The following is a 21,771-nucleotide window of genomic DNA, read 5'->3' on the forward strand; positions in this document are numbered from 1 at the left end:
ACTCAGTCATGGGGTAAGGAAAAGGCCAGACAAATCCATATCTGGGTGGACTCTGGACCAGGGAGGAGCAAGAGATCAGAGAGAGAGCCTGCGTGGAGCAGCGGTTGTGGGGAGGCAGTAACTGGGGCAGCAGGCATTTACACAGGAACAAGTGTAATCCTTGGGCACTGATGGTCGGCAAGGGACTTTTTACTGTCTTCAGTTTGGCTAAGACTTGGAACTATTATGGACCCTTTAAGAGTGCCCAAAGAAGGGACAAACAGCATCTGCACCTTTCACTTTAAGTCATATTAATGGTCACAATTTCTGTTTCTTAAAGATTCTTTTAGAACAAATAAATTGCTTGTGCTTCAGTTCTACTGACTTTTATGTACACAACAAGCATCCTGGCTAGGCAGGTGTCCCTGAACGCTTGGAAAGGGAATGTCACGCTTCTAAAAGAGAGGGATAAAGTCATCTCTAAACCGAGAACACAATGCAACCTGGGGGCCCAATCATGCAAATACTCACTATGGGGCATCATACTCATTGTTTCGTGTACCACATGCTGGTAATAACATGACGACGCCATGTTTTGAAAACTAAACTGACTCTTTATTAAGAGGACTATTTACAGATATTCTGCAGTTCCTATTCAAGCCATGTGCACACAGTCTGGTTTACTAGTCCCTCTTCCAAACACCTTCCCTCCTGCAGCCTGTGCTCCCCCCTCCAATTGCCATGCAGCTTGCTACATCTTTCCATCTAACAATCTTTGTTGTTGTGTCCTTTGTGCCAGCATTTGGTAGGGAACTTCTACACTGTGGCCGCCTTCAGTGTGTTGGGTGGCATCCTATTGGTCCTCTGTGTTGCTTATATACTTTCTTCTGACTCTCCTGTGTCAGGCCGGCTCCTTCTTATTCCTCCTGGTCCTGGTCCTGGCCCCATCTCTCTGGTTGTGCTCTCTGTCTGCTGCTACTGCGCAGTTGTTTTCTGCTTTGTCTCCACTTCTGTCCTGAGTCTGTAGCTATCTCATAGAACCTGTGTCCCACTGCAAGGTGGATTGTTGCCTTTTGCCATTGCTTTGTGGGGCTTTTCGATGGTTGGACCCAATCCTGCTTGCCTCTGCGTAGTAGGGTCATATCCTTAATTCCTTTGTTGTAGCAGGCTGCCTGCCTAGTTTGGCATTCTCTTAACTGCTTCTGTGTCCTGCCCATCATTCCTTTGCTGAGCTGCAGCAGACTACCCCCTAATGGGAAAGAGAGTCTTGGTTCTCTGGCCCATCAGTCTCTGTCCTGGCCTACTATCTGGGAGGACATATAGCAATGGTCCAACATTGCCAGATAGGGATCCATTCCTGTCTGTTTTATGTTTGCCATCAGTCTCTTGGATGTAGTCACTGACAATCTCTGCTTTGTGGGTACCTAGAGGCAGAGGCGGTTTAGGGGTTTGTGGGGCGATGGGCCAGAGCAAGTAGGCCCCACAAACCCCTAAACCCGTCCCTTCTGCCTGCAGTTCTTCCCCCCCCCACCCTCTCTGCTCCTCTTGGGGAAATGGGGTTGGGTCATGGGGGCTTGCCCCACCCCTCCTCCCAGCACTCCTGCTGGGGAGCTGGGTTGGGGCACTGGGCAGGCAGGCAGAGTGGGGCAAGCCTCTGTGCACCAACCCTGCTCCCTGGCAGGAGCACTGGGCTGGCAGAGAGGGTCGGGGCATTTTTCCAGAATACTGTGTGCAGTTCTGGTCTCCCATGTTTAAGAAAGATGAATTCAAACTGGAACAGGTGCAGAGAAGGGCTACTAGGATGATGTGAGGAATGAAAAACCTACCTTATGATAGGAGACTCAAAGAGCTTGGCTTGTCTGGCCTAATCAAAAGAATGCTGAGGGGAGATATGATTGCTCTTTATAAATAAATTAGAGGGATAAATACCAGGGAGTGAGAGGAGTTATTTAAGTTAAGTGCCAAAGTAGACACAAGTACAAATGGATATAAACTGGCCATCAACAGGTTTAGGCTCAGAATTAGGCGAAGGTTTCTAACCATCAGAGGAGTGAAGTTCTGGAGCAGCCTTCTAAGGGCAGCAATGGGGGGCAAAAAACCTAACTGGCTTCAAGACCTGAGCTTGGTAAGTTTACGGAGAGGATGGTATGACTGGGCTGCCTACAATGGCATGTGGCCCATCAACAACTGACAGTAGCAAAAATCCCCAACAGCTGGAGACAGGACATGAAAGGGGGAGGGTTCTGAGTTACTACAGAGAATTCTTTCCCAGGTGTCTGGCTGGTGGGTCTTGCCCACATGCTCAGGATCTAACTGATCAGCATATTTGGGATCATGAAGGAATTTTACCCTGAGTCAGACTGGCAGAGACCTTGAGGATTTTTTTTTCCTTTCTCTGCAGCGTAGGACATGGGTCACTTGCACGTTTAAACTAGTGTAAATGGTGGAGTCTCTGTAACTTAAAGTCTTTAAACCATGATTTGAGAACTTCATTAACTCAGCCAGAGGTTATGGGTCTGTTACAGGAATGTGTGGGAGAGGTTCTGTGGCCTGCAATGTACAGGAGGTCAGACTAGATGATCACGATGATCCCATCTGGCCTTAAAGTCTAAGACTATGAGTCTATGAGAAGTGTCTTCCTTATGAAGCTGTCTAATGGCCAGTGACCAAACTACACATCCACCTTGTGTCCAAAGGTAAACTGAATGAATCATTCCATTCCAAAGATCACAGCTAGAAGGTCCTTTTTTATCAGAGCATATCCCCTTTCTGTGCCTGTCAGGGCTGTACTAGCAAATGCTATGGCTGCTGGCCTTGCATCAGTGTTGCTACTAGGCCTCCTTCTGAGGCAGGGCGCTGTAGCTCTTGCTATTCTGCAGCGGTGTAGTACTTCAGGACTGGTGCCCCACTTACAATTTTCTTTACTCTTTCAAATGGCTGTTCTTGGGTCTCTGACTCTTCCCACACAGTATCATTAAGGATTAACTGTCTCAAGGGCTCACAGGCATCAGACAGGTTTGTGCAGAATGTGGAATGGCAGCTGCCTATCCCGATAAATTGCTGGACCTTGTTCATATAATTTGGTCTGGGCATTTCCTTAATGGCTCTCAGTTTCTCAGGGTCTGGCTGGAGTCCTTCAGGGGTCAACAGATGTCCAGTGTAGAGTATCTTGGTTCTCTGCAGCTTCACTTTGTCTGCATGCAGCCTACTGTTCTGCTCCCTGTACCTGTTCAGTAGCTGTCACAATTTGGTATCATGGTCCTGCATGGCCTCTTCCTTGCCGCCTCCTCCTACAATAATAATATCATCAGCTACAAGCTTGTTGCCAGGGAGTCCCTCTCGTGCTTGATTCAGTTTACTCTAGAACTCCCCTGTGGATGGGCTGATGCCAATAGGCATTTGTACACGGTGCTTCCTGCCAAAAGGTGCGGCAAACGTCGTCTGGATGGCGCAGCTAGTTCAATACGCCAAGAGCTCGTTCTTGACATCACAAACAATGCACACTTTTGCCCTGGAAAAATTGGGTAGTATGTCAGTTGCTGGTAGTGACTTCTTTTCAATGTTCTGGCAAGTGGTTTGGGGTCAGTGTAGATCCTTAGTTTACCAGAAAGTTTTCTCATCACTACTGGGCTGCTGATCCACTCTGTGCTACTAATGACTCCACTTATTTGCAGACTTGCCAGTTCCTTCTTCAGTGGCTCCACCAGGGCGAATGGAACTCTGTGTTTCAATAGTCTCACCGACTGCATGTGTGGGTTTATTTCTAACTTCTGCTTGCCCTTTAAGTGCCCATATTCCTTGAAATATGTCCTTATATTCTGTTAGAATGCTGGGCAGAGCACACAGTGACTCTCCTCCCTCCTCTCTGACACTGAGGGTATGGTGGTGGTGTACTGTGATCAAATCCATAGTTTGCACTGCCCTACTGTCTGCTGGTACTCCACTGAACCAAATACTATACCCCAAGTAAGAATGTGTCTTGTTTTGTGTGTTTCTTATCAACATCCAGTGGTTTCCCACTGGCCCCAGAATGGTTTTATTGTACATCACCAGCACTTAGGCACATTTTACCAGTGTAATATTGTTGCAAGGATTACATTTCAACTGACTCCACAGTTCAGCTGGAATTGAGCTGGTCGTTGATCTAACAGCATAGCTGCAAATATGGCAGGAGAATGGCTGCCGGCCTTCTTGTGCAGTGTGTACATACACTGAGAGTCTTCGGATCTGCAAAAGTCCCACGGCAGATATCCTTTCCTTAGGGTGACCACCTTTGTTGGATGGAAATAAGGGAAAACTATATGAAAAATAAGGGTCACCGCTTTATTTTTAAGGACATTTTAGGGAAACACCATTTCCTTTAACATATCAAGTATTTTTTCTTTCAAGTGTACATTTCTACTGCCCTCCAGTATACAATGCAATTACCATAAGCTTCAATGTAATGTTTAAAATGGTACTTACTAGTTTTAATACATTTCAATACATCTTAAAATAAGGCACAGGTGGTCCCCCTGTGGGACAAATTAATGCAATAAGGGACAGTACCTTAAAATAAGGGACGGGTAGTAACCCTATCTCCACTGGACGTCTCTATGTCCTACACATACTGCTGCTCTTTTCCTCCTAAGAGAGCTGTAACATTGGTACATAAAATGGTTCGCTTTCCCAAACCCCTTGCATTGTTGCCTGTAGGGTGGATTTTTTTTCTTCAGCTTTTTGTGTTGCTTTCCACAGTTTATACACTAGACCAAGATGCCTGCGTTCTCGGTCACTCTGTCTCTGTTATGCTTCCTGGGTTCCTCTCGCTGGAGCCTGTGTACTTGTTCTGCACTCGTGGCTGTTATTATCTTGATTCTTTCCCTGGCCAGTTGAGTTGCCTTTGCTCTTTGGAGGAATTAGATCAATTTCTCTCAGCAATCTCTCCCAGAAGCTATCATGTGCCTCACAAACGATCCCTTCCGTAATTAGGGAGTCTTTAATGTCTCCAAAGTTACATGTTGATGCCAGAGTCCTCAGCTCTGTAATCTCTGCCCTCTAGTGCATCTTGGTTTTGAGTCAAAAGACAAGAGTCTCTCTCGACAATCTCATTCTGTCTGGGGTTACAGCACTCATCAAACACCTCTTCATCTGTTCCAGGTTTTGGGGGCATTAATCCTAGCAACAGTGTCTCACTGACTTCTCATCCTTTTCCCCAGTGAGATAGCAAAAAACTGTTTCACTTTCATTTTCTCTTTTCTATGCCCCAAGTCAGCTCTGTACACAGATGCCATTTTTGCTTCCATGCCTGTGCAAGACCGTTTTGGTCTGGAAATCCAGCATTTCCAGTGTCTGTGTCCCTCCAGGCTGCATGTTTGCTCTGTTCCTGGGTGCCATTAATCACACTCCAGTTGCTGTTGGTCTCACTAGACTGAGTGCTGCCAATGTGTTTCAAGCCCCGTGTGCTGGGTAACAACATGAAAGGACTCCATGTTTCTAAAACTAAACTGGATTTTTGTTAGGAGAACAATTTAGAGATGCTGCAATTCCTGCTAATCTTCAGCCACTTGCACAGACTGGCTCCCTGGTGCTTCCTTTAAACTCTTTCTTCCTGCAACTGGTGCTCCTCCCTTCCAGTTTCAGGCAGGCCACCACACTTATGTTAGTAAGTACTTTGGAGGATCAGATCCTTGATTTCTACGTGCCCTTTCTTATGCACTGTAGCCCAAAGGGCTCTACACAATTAAATATTGCAAGTTAGACTATGGTATACATTAGAATCAGATTTGGAGATGCGGAGTGCAATATAAGAATGTATAGAGGATAAAATGGAATGCAGAGATGTAAAGTCAATTGCAGAATGAATAAAGTGTACACTCATAAAGCACATAAGGACCTGATCAAAAGCCTGCTGAAGTGAATGGAAAGACTCCCATTGATTTCAATAGGCTTTGGATCAAACCATAAAAGAAGGAGAGTGAAATTAAGGGTAATAGAAAAGAGGAATGAGATGTTTTCACCTGAGATATGAAATGAAATGGAAAGTCAAACTGAGCCAGAAAGAAACAGGAAGTCTATTCAGATGACATTAACTGCAGAGAAGGATCTCACAACAAAAGTAGCAAGACTATGTGATGAAACATAGGAGGCTGGTGCTAGATGGGGACAGAAAGGGGAGCCGAAAGAATTCAAATGCCAGATTTCAAGTTTAAATTTCCCTTTAATTTTCTGGCTTCCTAATATGTGTGTTTAAAACTACACTTTTTTTTTTTAAAAAAAAGGTTCTGATATATTCTCAACCTTAAAGATTTTAGTCAGGGATTTTACTTAGTATCTTTAAAATAAAGTTGTAAGGAAAAATACTGGTACCCCTGCAATAGAGAATTACATATTCTTTACCAGGTATGTGAACAACATTTTATCTTAAATTGAAGATGAGCTAATAACTACCATATCCCTACTCTCTTTCTTGGTAGAATTGCACCCTCATTTCTTCATAGCTATACCTGTAGACTTTACAAAAGATAGACCATGTTTCTAATGTGGTTTCCAACTCTATCTCCCTGACAATGCTATCGCTTAATTTCTTTCAACCTGGCCAGTTCACGTGGTGACTTTAAGAAATGTGCATCCTTGAGCAAATCTATTGACGCAAAGTCTGTGCATCCTTAACGTCCTTTAATACAGCGGCTTCTGCTAAGGACATTAGAAAGTGCCTCAGAATATGTCTACACCACACTGTAAGCCCAGAGTTTGAACTTAGGCTCCAGCCTAACCCCCCTTCCATCCATACACGAATCATGCTAACCCAGAGCTTGGACCAGGGTTGAGGACCCCAGGGGGGTAAAGGGTCTGAGCCTGAGTTAAGCTGGGACCCAGGGTTCAAGCCCTACTGTGTTGCAGTGTAGATGCAGCCTCACTGAACTTGTGCTCTGGGAGTCTGCCAAAAGTATTCTACAATCCCGTTGTCTTTCTTTGTTTTTTAGACAGTTGAGTTTTATGGACACTCAGTTTTTCCCATATTGCACCATGAACAAAAGTCTAGTGTGGCCACACTTTGGGAGGGTGCTAACAAGTTTGGGACATGGGTGATTGGCCTTGGGCCTGTATAATGCAGTGTAGATGGTGGAACCCCAGGCTGGAAACAAGGGTTCAACAATTCTTAACCTGGGATTACAAATAAGTGTAGATGCTCAAGCCCTAGGTTAACGCAGGGTCTGCTAACGCAAGTTCTACTAACCTTGGGCTTACACTGTAGTGTAGACGTAGCCTAAATGGCTTAGCAGATCAGCAGGAATTAGTACATTTGTCTAGATTTGCATGGGGAAGAATTGTTTCCCAAAACCTTTTTCAAACCTTGGGCAGAAGTTCAGACCTCCTTTGCACCGTTAGTGGATGTTCAGAGCTCTTTCAGACTCTTGGCAAAGGTTCTGATCCTTTGTTCACTGCAAACTAGTCCTGTGCATTAGATCTCATTGATTTGAAGCTTCCACGCCAAGCTGTTTTTGAGATATGATGTGACAAAAGGGCATTAGAAGATTTTTCAAACAACATGTTTTTTAGGTCCATGGGCCACATTCTGAGCTCAGATTCAGTGGTGTAAATCTGGAATAACTCTATTGACTGAGTAGAGCTGTTCTGAATTTACACTACTGTAAGTGATATTAGTTGAGCCCTCTGTCTCAGAAATGGTTTATCTAATTTGCCTATGAATTTCCATACAATTTATCCTCTCGCCAAAGACTATTCCTGTAACATTTCAAGCACAAAGGATCACAAAGGATTAAAATTGTGCTCAGAATTCAAGTTGCAGTCTTAAGTATGTCAGTCCATAATGGTTAGTGTAAAGAGCATGGACAGTTAAAAATTTGAACTAGGGATCAGGAAGGAAGTTCTATGCAGTGAATACACGATGGTATTTAGGATCATAAGGCAGCCAGTGTAATCACAGAAAGGACCTGTTGTTGCAAACTGAAAGTCAGAGCCTCCCTCTACAAAGACTGCTTTCTGGGAAGTAGAAACCATTCGTAATGAATCAATGTATGGCCATCAGAAAATTTCATAGGAGCAATCAGCCTGTGTGGGCAGGTACTCCCCTTAATAAAAGATTAGACAGATGAAGCTACTGCGAAGGAACCTCCCCAGACAGCAGAGAAAGTGGAAGGAGGTGGAGGTATTAATATACACAATTTTATTATTTAAAAAAATGAGTGTATATTTATTTATACTCCAAAAGAACTAGAAGGGTTTTATTATCTAGGAATATACTTGTGAATGGGTTTATGTTGTTGATCTTATTGTACTCTTAGGTCAGGCACTGTGGGCCGGATTAGACCTTTATAATCCAGCCCAGATCAGGAGCAGTGCATAGTTGCACTGCCCTAGGAGCAGAGCAAGAGCCAGATCTCTCAGAACCACAATTTGGTCCCTGCTGGTCTATGGGTGAAGTAAGCAGATTGAGCCATTCCCCGACACATCAAATTTCCCTCTCTGAATGAGAGAGGTTTCATCAGCCAACACATTGCTCCACCTACTTCCCACCTGTGCACACCCACAGTCCACCTACCCATGCAGGATGGGGAGTACCAACCTGGTAGTGTCTATTCATCTCCGCATTCAGGCTCCAGCAATGTGGGTAGCCCATGCAGGGGAGTACGGGGTACCTTAAACACTCTTGTTCCCCTGAATGTTTGTGCAGCCAGGCTATCATTTGAGCCCCATGTAATAACAGGAATTGCTGTCCTGGCTGACATCTCTGACACAGGCCCATACCTGATGCATGAAAGGAAGGTAGTAAAAAAATGCACAATGATATGACATGAGGGAAAAATCATTTTTGTCTCCCACAGGCTATCGGTGTGTTCTGAAGCATGAGATTTGATTATCCTTGTAGTAGAAATATCTAATACTATTGGAAGATAGTAACAAGGCTCATAAATTAGTGTTTAAAGAGGGCAAAAAACCTTTAAAGGGTTTTTGCAAGTTATATATGTGTGTGTGTGTGTTCTGTCAGCACCACAAACTTAAGTTGGGCTCTGGCAGTCAAACTGGGTTCTTTCCATCTCACGGATCATCAACAGTGATAGAGGCTCTGTAGGCCAAATTAGTCCCTTAGCTTCTCTTGTACAGTGTCTTGAGATTATACATATTGTACAATGTCTCTAGTGTTTTTTGGTTTATGTCCTCAGTTCTACCTGCTCAAACCCATTTATGGGCTTACACAAGTGTTACTGTCACAGGGTATAATCTTAACATGAGGTTTCTCAGTTGTAGCTGAGGTCTTAAATTGTCTTACAGAACCTCTATTATAGATGATCCATGGGATGGAGAGAACCCATCCTGACTATCAGAAACCAGAGTGAGTTTGTAGGACTGGCAGCTAGGCAGAAACCCCCCCCTCGTTTTTCAAAATTGCAAACTGAGCAAAGTTGATGCAGAAACCAGAGAAACATGATACCTTCTACACAAAGTCACTTTGCAAGGAAGAGCCATTCTACCCAGACATACCCATTATCAGTATGATCATGTAAGGTACTGATCACTCTAGTCCTGCTTTTGCAAAGCACTTAAGCACATGCTTTACTTTATTCATGTGAAAAGTGTCATTAAAGTCCAGGCCTCACATTTAACAAGTTCTGGAGGGATTTTGCATGTGATGCGCAAAATCTGGGATTGCAAAATAACTTGCCCCAACTGATTTGATCTTCCAGCTATGTTAAGTGTTACTAACTATGATTGAATGCTATAAAAAGTGAATATCCAGCATGAACATCAGACAGGAAGGAGGGAGGGGATGTTTGGGAAGTGTATGTGGGGGGGTGTTTAGACCCTTATGGGTGCTGGGCATATTGGTGAAGGAGAGACAGGCTCCACCAGGGGGAATGATGCCAGGCAAGTTCACCTGGGACCAATATTCCCTCTAATTTTTGACAGGCCCTGTGTGCAAATAATTTCTTCTGTGCAAATTTTTGATGGGCCCTGTGTGCAAAAAATTTCTTCTGTGCAAATTGTGCTTCTGTGCAAATTTTTGTGCACGTGGTGTTTCACCGTGCGCGCGGGGTTGAGGATCTGCATGCGCGTGCACACAAACACAGCTTAGAGGGAACAGTGCCTGGGACTAATGAATTCAATGAGAAACTGGGAAGCAGTTAATAGGCAGGGAAGTACCTGGCATGATATCAGGAAGCTATGTCCAGTGGGGCTGGGCTAGAGAAGAGACTCCTTGGGAGAGAGGAACAGAGTGCAGCAAGCAAAAATTCCTACAGAGGAGGGTTTTCAGGGGGAAGCTGGTGGGCAGGGCTCACCAGCAAAGAAAATCAAGGACGAATGCTGCTGGGTGGCAGAGCTTCTGATAAGAAAGGGCTATGAATACTAATCTCAGAGAAACCTGGCTCCCATGAAAGACTTCAGTGGGCAACAACAGAAGCCCTAAATCAGAGGAATTACGTGCAGTGCAAAAGAAGGGTTGTTGGAGTTCTGAGTCCATGCGGACCTTAACCCAAGAGGAAAGAGCCTTCCCCGGCTAGTGACAAGAGGCCATGGACTGCAGAAAAGGATTCCAGCTTATGAAGGCCTCACTGACAAAAGACCTTGAAATGAGGCTAAAAATGCTGAGGGAGAGGCCTATCTTTGTCATGTAGCTTATTCCATCCTTTGGGACTGAATAAACTAGATCCCTGAAGGGGTGCTGCTCAATATATGAGCCTCAGTGGACTTATTAAAACCCTCATTTGGGGAAACTGAGTCAGAGATGCAATGGTAGTGTTGCTCTGAGCTGCCTGGGGGCACTCCAAGGGTAAAGGCCCTGATTACAAGGGGCTCACAGCAATAAGTGGGTCTGTGTTACTCCTTTCCTGGCAAAGGTACACCATGGTTTATTATGGATGATGATATCAAACCAGATAGAACTCGCCTTAATTCCCAGATAGCCAAATGACATTGCAGGACTGGAAGTTGTATACTTAACTGTAGATTGATAAAATGTGACCTGGTGAAAAATGAGAGATGGAAAAAATACAGAACCCTGGTGAATGCTTATTTTACAGCACACTTTTTCAGAGTAGGACCCAGGGTTAGATTTACACCTTACGTGCCCCTAGGGACAGCATCTTCAGCGCCCCCCCCCCCCCCCCGCCTACAGCGGACCTGCGTGTTGCACACAGTTTTAGAGAGCGAAGGTGCCCCTAGAATGCTGGCACCCCCTAGGCACATGCCTACTATGCCTAACTGGAAATCTGGCCCCGGTAGGACCACCTTTTAAAATGCCACAGCAGTTGCCTTGAAAGACTTCCCCATGATTTCTGATATGTCTGAATCACTGTTTTATGTCCAGTTTCTTTAACACACTTAGAGTGTCATGACCCACAATGAATGGTATTGTCATGAAAAACGCTGCTGCAGCTCTGTTCATTGTCAGCAGTAGCCAGCTAGTTGCCCAACGTTTGCACATTAGAAGGTAATGCATGCCTCAGAAATGCAGAAGTCCATCTGTTCCTTTCTAATCCAACTTCAGAATTACATTTGCTCCATACAATCTTTCTTATCCCCCCTGTGCCCTAAAAGTCCTTAGTCAGCATCTACATTGTTGTTGTTGTTTTTTTAAAAAAACCTTACTACAAGGGCAGATCCTCCATGTGCCTGAGAAAAGTAGGGCGACCTCTAGCTTATTCTACAAGAAAGTCTTCCAATGGACAAACTTTTTCATTTAAATTGTGCAGAAAGTTCCAAGGGATAGATATTTAAACATATTTAGGTACATACAGATGCATATAGTTGTGTAGTGGGATTTTTGAAAATGCCTAGCTGCTTTTGAAAAATCACACTAGGCACCTGTCTGATCTTCGGGCACCTAAATACAGTACAGTACTCTTAAAAATATGTCCCCAAATCCCTAACCTCATGGCCTAGTAGGACAGATTTTGTTACTTGTGACCCAACAAAGAGAATTTTCTCCTTGTTCCTGAGATGCAAGAGTAGGGGGATAATGGTAAATTTCTGAATTTGCTGCCTTAGGTTACATGTGTGATTTCTTCTGGTCATTTTCTCTGCCTTTTCTATAACATAAGGAGTATCTAAAATTAGCAACCTGACTTTGCTGCAACACCAGATCCTGTCTCATCATTTACAGTGATAAGTAGCTTGGGTAACATGTTATGGGACCTCCTTGTCTTCCAAGGCACAATCCTACTGTACGGTAGTTTATATTCCGTAATAAGACTGCCAGTGGCCCCATCCCGCTACTCCTGATAATGCACTTTTCTAATTGTTGTTGAATCAGCTATGCTGGAAGCATTTGAGTTATCAGCAAGAAGCAATGATTAAGGTATTCAAAATTATGAGGGAAGGGTATTATGAAAATTGATCAGAGTCTCCTTTTGTTTTTACACTGGAATGTTCAGAAACTGTCAAAATGTGCTGTTTCATTTGCAATGACTTTGTTTTGAAATATAACCTAATTTATACTCAAAAGGTCAAAACTGAACCAAAACATTTTGAAATTATTGAAACAAAATGTTTTGATTGATCTGAAGGTTTGCAAAACATTTTGAACTTTTTGGCCTGATTTGGGATGGGAAAAATCTCAAAAATTCTCACAAGACAGGAAAACCTTTTCCCACCCAGCCCTAATAGTAAAAGGCAGTCTCTGCCCCTAACTGTTTATAATCTAAACTGTTGAGATAAAGAAAGCACCATTATCCCCATTTCACAGATGAGATGCAGGAAAATTGAGGGACTTGGCCAAGCTAACACAAGAAGCCTGTGGCAGAACAGAGTTTTGAATTCCGAACCCTGACTTTCAGCCTAGTGCCTTATTCACAAGACCATCCTTATCCACCACATTTTGAACTTGTAAAAAAAATATAGTAACCTTTATAAAGCATTAGAATAAGGTGAATATTCCAAATATGTTCATTGTTTTATTTATGCAAAAATAGCCAAATGTATTGAATACACCATTTTAAGAATATCTTGCAGCCAGCTCTGCATAGCATGTAGTCGGACACTGGAATTCACTGCCATAAGAGGATGTTGAGTCAAATACAGTTGCTGATTTTTTAAAAAAGGCTGAATAACTTTCTGATCTCTTTGGAGCCGGGATTGTCTTTTTATTCTGTGTTGGTACCTAGCACAACTGGGTTCTGGTCCACAGCTGGTCTCTTGGGCAATACTGCAATACAAATAAATAATAGTTAAATTGCAAATGAGAGAGTACTGATCATTAAGGAGGAAAAGACAGGATAATCAGATCTCCTCTTTCAGGGTGTAAATGGTTGGCCTTGGGGTAGCAGAAGGATTTTCCTCGTTATAGCTCCTGGCCAGGAGAACTGTGGAGTGTTTCACCCTACCTTCAAAGCATCACAGTTTTGGTCACTGAAAAAGGCTCTATACTGGACTATTCTGCCCAATGACCTGATGCCTTGTGGCAAATCCCTTCCTATGCATTTCTGCCGCAAGTAGTGCTGATTAGCATCGCTCCATCCAAGCTCTGATTGGCAGCAGAGATAGGACAAACTGCTAGAAGATTTTAAAACTACCCTTCCTCTCTCAAAGAAAGCAGGAGAAATAAATAGGCGGACCTCAGAAGTGGGAAGGGAAGGAAAGGTCCACGGAGTCATGTGATTAGCCATTTTTAAGCTGCCAAGTGCAACCTTAATTGCGCTTAATGTTTTATGCAGTGAAACACTAATGAGGCCAGCCCTCTTAAACGTGGATATGCCCCAAGTGCTTCAAATTACACTCATTTGTGCAATAAAACAAAGAATGGAAGAAAACAAGCCCGGGCTGCATTTGATCGCCTATCCTGGTTTGATAAAGCGAGCAGCCAGCTCTTATACAATGTACTGTAGGCAACAATCCTGCAAAAAGCGGATGACATAATAGGTCTTCTCCGAGTTATGTGATTCATCAATTCAGCGGGATAAGCAGCATGAAGGGCAATGTCCCTGTAAGATGCTGCTGCCGCTGCCCTCCCAATCAAATGCACACTGCACTGGATCCACGGTGAGGCCCCTGCGGCCGGCAGAGTGGAGCGCGGTCCATTAGCGAGCACGTGGCCGGGGGAAAGGGGGTCCCGTTGCAAAGGCCGGAGTCCGCGGCTGCGTGCCGGAGGGGCCGGGAATCGATGCAGCGGAAGAGCCAGCCGCAGATCTGGCTGCGCTGGCAGCTGCCCCGGGCTGGGCGCTGTCTCAGCAGCCGCTGCTGGCGCCCGGACTGCAGGCGCATCGCCTCCCGAGCCACTGCTCGGGCCAAGCGCCGGGCGAAGGCCTGCGGGGGGGGCAGCCCGACCCCCGAGCGTGTCCTGCTGCCCAGCTCGGGGGGCAGCCGGGGCAGAGCCCGGGTAAGCGGCCGCGCTACCAGCCTGCCTGCGCGGCGCGGCTGGGGAGCCAGTCCCAGCCCGGGCCGGGCGGTGAGGAGTTGATGGGAGCCGGTCCGAGCGGAGTGATTGGGTTGAAAGATGTGACTGGCAGGGGAAGGAAGGGGGGGGGACCTGCTCCCCAAAGGGCGCCGTAGGTCCCAGGCGGGAAACGTCCCGAGAAAGAGATTAACCCAAGAGCCAGGCTCCGGGTTAGTGTCAAACCCCCCCGCAAGAACCGGCTAGCCCGGGGCTGGCCCGGCCCCTCGCTGCTCCTGCGGCCGGAGGGGAGCGGGGCGCTGCACCTCGCGGCGAGCCTGGGAGCCCTCCGAGCTGCTGCCGAGCGCGGGCCGCACGCCCTGGGGGGGGCTTTGCTCGCCTGGCCCGCGCCGCCGCCCGCATTGCGTCGCGCCTGGCCCGTTTGCAGCGCTCGCTCGGACCCAGGGTGGCGGCTGCTGCGCCTGGGTTTAAACCCCGCCGGGAGCTGGGGGCGGGAGGCTGCTCCAATGGCACCGGGGGAGGGGGGGGGAGGGGAGAAACGTGCGATCGCCCCTTTCCCCTCCCCCCCCCCCCCGCACCGCACCGCTCTCAGGTTTCTGCTGATCCTGCAGCCTCAAGGAATGGCTCGAGTTTGCTCCTTGCGCTGCCCGTATTCCGCCGCCGCCTCGCCTCTGCCGCGCGCGTCCCGCGCCTTCCTCCTCCTCCTCCTGCCGCCGCCGCCGCTGCTCTAGCCGGGGACGCAGCTGCAGGGCTGCGGCTCTGCCCGTCCCCTGCTGCCGCCGCCGCCCGGCTCTCCTGAGGGCACAGGCAGGAGGGGAGAGCGAGAGGCGCTCGCCGCGTCCTGGCTGTTGGTTGGACGCGATCCTTTCGGGTGGGTGTCCCTTTCTCCCCCCCCCCCCGGCCCCCCATCGCCACCCGACTGGTCCCCAGCGCCGCCGAAGCTAGCCGATGACTATTTCAGCCTCTCGCTGGCAGCCCTGTGAAGCGATCTCGGCAGGGGCACAGGCGGAGGAGGAGGAGGAGGGCGAGTTGGCTGCGGCGCTTTTTGGATGCGGCCGCTGCGGCTGCGACTTGACGCATTCCGGCAGGGTCTCCCGGTCCGCGTCCCTCCAGCTGACCCGGGGGCAGGTAAGGGAAGACCTCGCGCTCTGCTTTTCTGCCTCACCCCTCCCAGCCCAGATCTCCCCCCCCCGGCCCCCTTTTTCTTGTGACTTCACCCTGCTGCAGAAAGGGGGCTGCAGCTGCGATCCCCCCCGCAGCCCCGGAACCGGGTTGGCTGGAGGCGGCTAAGTTTCTGCAAGAGGGGGGTTGAGACGCGGGAAGTGCAGGCAGGCTGCTGCAAACCCTCTGAAGTTACCGGGAGGCTTTCCCCTGCCTCCAGAGGGCTTTGGACCAGGTCCTTACATCGGAAGGATGCCCGATGTATGAATGTGTGGGAACGGGGATGTTAACACTATGGGAAAAGCATGATGCTTCTTGCTGTCTTCCCCCATCCAGCCCAGCTGAGCGTGTTGTGGTTTTTTTACCTGTCTACTTTCCCCCTCTCTCCCCTTGCAGCCTCCACCGACTGCCCCGAAGCCAGCTTTATCCCCCCAGCCCAAGAGGCGGGAGGCCCGTGGAAATTGCTGTGTTGGCATTGCAAGCAATCGCATCCCAGCCCCCCTTTTTATTTATTTATTTTGGTGGTAACTCCGTGGCAGCGGCAGCAGTGATGGTCGAGTCAGCGAGAAAAGCAGCAGGATCCTGTTAAAGGCAAAAGGAACCGGCTGGGACAAGAGCCCAGCCTGGGGTTTGTGTGTGATTGACGCCCCACAAACCCTTCCTCCTTGGGACACACACAGGGGACCTCTCATGCCTCCCTCCGCTCTCCTCTTTCCCCTCTGAGGTTCTCCACCCCTTATCCCTCCCTTTTGTGATTCTCTCCATCCCCAGGCCCCTTTCCCCTCATCTATTTGTCCTTCACCTTTCTGGGGTTTTCCATCCCTGATCCTCATCCTCTGTCCCCCCGCCTAAAGCTCTCCATTCTGGATCCACCACCCCTCCTTACCCCCTCTAAGGCTTTGCATCCCAGATCCCCCATCCTTCTCCTCTGAGGCTCTCCCCTCTTGGTGCTCTCCATTTCAGACCCCTCTCCCCCACCCAAGGTGTCCCTCTATATCCCTGAGACTCCCCCACCCCCTGTGCCACCATGACCGTGATGGCTGGAGAGAACATGGATGAGACCTCTGTCCTGCCAGGCCACCCCCAGGATAGCTACCAGCCAGATGCCCATGATGACCACGAGTGCTGCGAGCGGGTGGTGATCAACATCGCTGGGCTGCGCTTTGAGACCCAGCTGAAGACCCTAGCCCAGTTCCCCAACACTCTGCTGGGCAACCCCAAAAAGCGCATGCGGTATTTTGATCCATTGCGCAACGAGTACTTCTTTGACCGGAACCGGCCCAGCTTTGATGCCATCCTCTATTATTACCAGTCTGGAGGCCGGCTCCGCAGGCCAGTCAATGTGCCTCTGGACATGTTCTCTGAGGAGATCAAGTTCTATGAGCTAGGTGAGGAGGCCATGGAGAAATTCCGGGAGGATGAAGGGTACATCAAGGAGGAGGAGAGGCCCTTGCCTGAGAAGGAGTACCAGCGCCAGGTGTGGCTCCTGTTTGAGTACCCAGAGAGCTCCGGGCCAGCCAGGGTCATTGCAATAATCTCAGTCATGGTGATCCTCATCTCCATAGTCATCTTCTGCCTAGAAACTTTGCCGGATCTGAAGGAGGACAAGGACTTTACAGGGACTCTGCACCACATTGACAATTCCACCGTGATCCACAAGTCCAACATTTTCACCGACCCCTTCTTCATCGTGGAGACCCTCTGCATCATCTGGTTCTCCTTTGAGCTGGTGGTGCGCTTTTTTGCCTGTCCCAGCAAGCCCGAGTTCTTCAAGAATATCATGAACTTCATTGACATAGTGGCCATCATCCCCTACTTCATCACCCTAGGAACTGAGATGGCTGAGCAGGAGGGTACCCAAAAGGGGGAGCAGGCCACCTCTCTGGCTATCCTGAGAGTCATCAGACTGGTAAGAGTCTTTAGAATCTTCAAACTCTCCAGACATTCTAAGGGCCTCCAGATTTTGGGACAAACTCTCAAAGCAAGCATGAGAGAGTTAGGTTTACTAATCTTCTTCCTCTTCATTGGGGTGATCTTGTTCTCCAGCGCGGTGTATTTTGCTGAAGCTGAAGAACCTGAGTCTCATTTCACAAGTATCCCTGATGCTTTCTGGTGGGCTGTGGTAAGCATGACCACTGTGGGATATGGTGACATGTACCCTGTGACAATTGGAGGCAAAATCGTAGGCTCCTTGTGTGCCATCGCTGGTGTGCTGACAATTGCCCTGCCTGTACCTGTCATTGTGTCCAACTTCAACTACTTCTACCACCGAGAAACAGAAGGGGAAGAACAGGCTCAGTTACTCCATGTTAGCTCCCCCAATTTAGCATCTCACAGTGATCTGAGTCGCCGTAGCTCCTCCACAATCAGCAAATCTGAGTACATGGAAATCGAAGAGGATATGAATAATAGCATAGACAATTTTAGAGAGGCTAATCTCAGAACTGGCAACTGTACCATAGCCAATCAAAACTGTGTTAATAAAAACAAACTGCTGACTGATGTGTAAAAAAAAACAAAACAAAAACACTCTCAGCTTGAAGACTTTAAGTGACTTGGTCACACTTTGTAGATGCTTTACTAGTAGTCTTTGAATGCTTTATTTATATCGTAAATGCATTGTTGCATTGCGAATTTTTGCTCAGCGATCAAGAAGTTTTCAGGATCCATGAAAGATAACGTTTTTGGTTATTTTTAAAGGGTATTTTCCAACTGGTAAATGATAACTATTGAACTAGTCTAGTGATAAATAACAATCATATGCTTCTAAATCTAAACTTCTTTTTTCATCCTAGTTGCTTGTTTAACTTAATTTTAAACAAAACACAATAGACAATTTTAGAGATATAAAAATATGCATGCATTCCAGTACAATATTCTGCAGAACTGCACAATGCATCCAAGAAAGTGCATCAGATAAAAAACTTCAGCAAAATATATGTAGCAAGCATTTGCTGCTCTTTTGATCAACTGAAGTGTGAATTTCCCCTCTTTTGTGAAAGATGATGTAGTTCCAATCTACAAATTCATGCAGCACCTTATTAAAAATACACGTAAGCCTGGTCTTGTTGCTGTATACACCCTTAACATAGAAGAACTATTGTATAAGAAAAAAAAAAAGACAAGACATCTGCAATGCTGCTAAGTTTTCTTAAGAGCAGATGGTTTAAACACACTTTTCCCCCCTCTCCAGGACTGGAAGCAAAACTTTTAGCCCCTTTGTTGCAAGATAGCACAATGGAGTTTAATATAAGCATGTCTGAATTTGATACTATTTACTTTATAATCGCATGCCTGAAACGTTACCTCAGACAACAGGGGATAAGCTTTTGTTTGAAATGAATCTTCTAAAAATAGGTTCTTTATCTTTTCTTTTTTCTTTTCTTTTTGATTTGCATTCACCAAAAGTGCACTCCTTAATTTATTAAATATTTGATTAGTAATTTAAAGTACTGTATTTAAGTATGTATGTTAGTCAAACGGGAAAAATAACTTTTGGAGATCTAAGCATGTTCAAATATTCAGCATTATGGCCTAAATGACTAAGGTGTAGCTTGAATTGATTAATGCATGAATTCAGTAATAATAATAATAATAATAATAATTAATAATTAATAAAGCACCCTGTTGGATTGAGGGCCAGAAAGAACTGAATAGAGAGACCTGATGAGTTTCCTGCATTGCTCAGGGAAATGTGTTGGCTTCTGTCCAGGCACCGTTGGAAAGGAACATATCCCATCCCTTAAAGGGAAAACTATATGGAAAATTAAGAAGTCAAGTTATGTATAGCAACACCTAAGAACTAGTATCCTTTGTAGGTGAAATGCCTTTTGGTGCAGTCTCAGAATGTAAATGAAACTTATCTATTGTATACATCCAAATCACAGTAGCAGTTTTCTTTTGCAGTCATTATTTGAGGTCTATAGACTTTTGTACTCCCTAAAACGCACTGAAGAGACTCAACAGATTGATTTAGATAGTTGCTTAGTGCCTTTATCCTTTATCTACTGAATCGCTGAAAGTGCCTCCATGAATAGAGCTGATCATAAGTAGTGAAGGAAGGGGCAAGTCACCAACAAACATCAGGAATGTACTGTGCTATCTCCAGGCACAACAGAGAGAGAGAGAGAGAGAGAGAGAGAGAGAGAAGAGGAGAGCAAAGACCACCAGCACCCTAGGACATCTTTCTTCCCCTGGCAATGTGATGCAATGGGGCTCAGCATTTGCCTCTGCCAAATAAGTCACAATCATGTTTATGCAAGACTCAAAGTTTTCCCAGATTGTTTATAGAGACAGCGCTGCCCTCATCGTTTTTGCCTTTCCTTCCCCTGAGATGGCTCTTTGGCAGCCTGCCCCGGAAGGGCTGAACACAGGAGGAACGAAGGACCATCACTTACTGCAGCATCGACAGGCAGGCAACCAGATGGGAGGGCTGCACCTTTCTTTCCCCTTGGATTCCCCAGGAGGTAGGTGAGAGAGGCTTCCCATTTCCCAGCCAAGCACACATCCCTGTCTCCCTCCCTCTTTCACTAAACTCCCTCAGAAATCCCATAGATTTTAAATCCTATTGCAGATCATTCCAGCATCTCCCATCCATCCCCACTGTGACCTGATGGACGGCAGCAGTGCTGGGAGAAGGAATCTTCTACAGTATGCAAGCCTTGACCAGTAGGCCTTGGAAGATGACAAACTTTCAATCTTAACCAACATAGGCACTAATCCTTTTTTTTTTCTTTAAAGGACAATGTTGAGAATCTTCATTCTGCACTTAGCATGTGGCAAGCTGCTGTTGAGCCATTTCCCATTGTACAGGCCCCCTCTTACTCCCACCCCCATCATCTACATATCAAGGCACTTATAATGTAAAAAAAAAAAAATTAACTCTGCAGTTATGCACAAGTCTAACATGCCAGGTTTACAGAAAGACTTGACGTCTCACCATGTGGCTTCTATTTATATTAATGATCACTTTCCGATCAAGGACAGAGGGATCTCAAAGAACTGCAAAGCATCGGATAGAACAGGGCATTAAACTCTCCAGATAGATGAGGTAAAGCTTCCTTCCCAACCCCCACCCCCACAACACACCCTTCCCACCAGAATTAAAATCTGGCGGTCACGATCTTCCGTAGTCGAGGATACAACTTCCCGTGGTCAGACTGACTTGCATGCTGCATTCAGTTCAAAACAGCAATAATCAGTTCAGTGCAGTGGGACTGATGATCAGAAAGTAGCACCTGAGAGACGAGGCCTCACTTTAGCAACATGGTTTCTACAGTAGGTGGGTAGCCGCACCTTCATTTAACTACCAGATGGATGATTATCCTGCGTTTGTAAAGAGAAAAGTGCTGCATGCAGTGAGTCTTTTATTAGCAGGGGGTGGGGTGAATCATTAGGGTTTGGGGTGGCTTGGGGAGTCTGAATGTTGCTTACCCATTTATAGCTCATTACAAAAGAACTAAATAAGTATGGAGTACAGGGATTAACCTCATGTAGCATAGGCATGCATTTTTGGCAAGTATGACAAAAAAAGCTCTCACCCCTTTGCACTAAATGTGCTGAAATGTCTTTGTAGGCCTGAAGGTGCACTTAACAACTGCCTGTTCTTACCAATAAATGTCTTTTTCTTTTTTACATTTTCTTTTCTACTGTATTTCTTTTGGTGAATGGCTTGACCTCTAAAATGAATGTTTCCTCCAGTGGGAGAGGACTGGAAATGGGCTGATGGCATATTCATTGTCTCTCCAAAGGAGAGAAAGAGGCCCTAATTCAATAGCGTGGTTTAGGGAGAGTTGTCTGTGCTAGAGTTGTCTGAAATATCACCAATCACTATGATCTTAACCTGAAATCTTTGCAGTGTGCTAAACAACAACAGGTGATCAATTCAAGAGAGAATGAAAACAAAAGGCTTTGTAGTCACCTTCCTTATTGGAATTGGTGGAAGGAGGAATGCTACAATAAAGGGCCAAATTCATTGGTGGGGTAACCCCACTGAAGTCAACACACTTGGTTCTCTTAGTACTTCAACCAGTTTGACTTTGCAACTCCATTGACTTAACTGGTTCATCTGGGTGTAAATGATCAAATTAAGCTCCTTGACTTCAGTAAAGTTACACTAGTGATGAATATGATGCAAGGCAATTAACTTCCTGTTACAAATGCTGCGTAAATGCATGGGATTAACTTTATTCTTGTAAGTGAAGTTAAGCATGTGCATGTAGGGTATGTCTATATTTGAGATGGGAGCTGTGATTCCCAGCTTGCATGGAGGTATCCACCCTAGCTCTGCTCAAACTAGC

At 46.2% G+C, this 21,771-nt stretch overlaps 1 protein-coding gene and 1 long non-coding RNA gene across 3 annotated transcripts; one reads left to right on the forward strand and one right to left on the reverse strand.

Annotated features, from left to right (window-relative positions):
• Positions 1 to 12,855: 12,855 nt before the first annotated feature.
• LOC142069519 (uncharacterized) lies at positions 12,856 to 15,004 on the reverse strand. The gene is made up of 2 exons (XR_012665378.1): positions 14,895 to 15,004; positions 12,856 to 13,126 (listed from the first exon to the last, which is right to left on the reverse strand). It is a non-coding gene; the product is annotated as an uncharacterized LOC142069519 (long non-coding RNA).
• On the forward strand, positions 13,874 to 21,106 carry LOC125623854 (potassium voltage-gated channel subfamily A member 1). 2 transcript variants are annotated; one of them, XM_075120911.1, is made up of 2 exons: positions 13,874 to 13,959; positions 15,869 to 21,106. In XM_075120911.1, the coding sequence occupies exon 2, from the start codon at positions 16,500 to 16,502 to the stop codon at positions 17,979 to 17,981; it is 1,482 nt and encodes a 493-aa protein (XP_074977012.1). In that variant the 5' UTR covers positions 13,874 to 13,959; positions 15,869 to 16,499; the 3' UTR covers positions 17,982 to 21,106. The 2 variants fall into 2 exon arrangements, with proteins under 2 accessions (XP_074977012.1, XP_048679773.1); XM_048823816.2 differs by lacking the exon at positions 13,874 to 13,959 and adding an exon at positions 15,181 to 15,439.
• The last annotated feature ends 665 nt before the right edge of the window (positions 21,107 to 21,771 follow it).

The sequence above is a fragment of the Caretta caretta genome, chromosome 1, assembly GCF_965140235.1.
Source record: "Caretta caretta isolate rCarCar2 chromosome 1, rCarCar1.hap1, whole genome shotgun sequence".
Taxonomy (NCBI): domain Eukaryota; kingdom Metazoa; phylum Chordata; order Testudines; family Cheloniidae; genus Caretta; species Caretta caretta.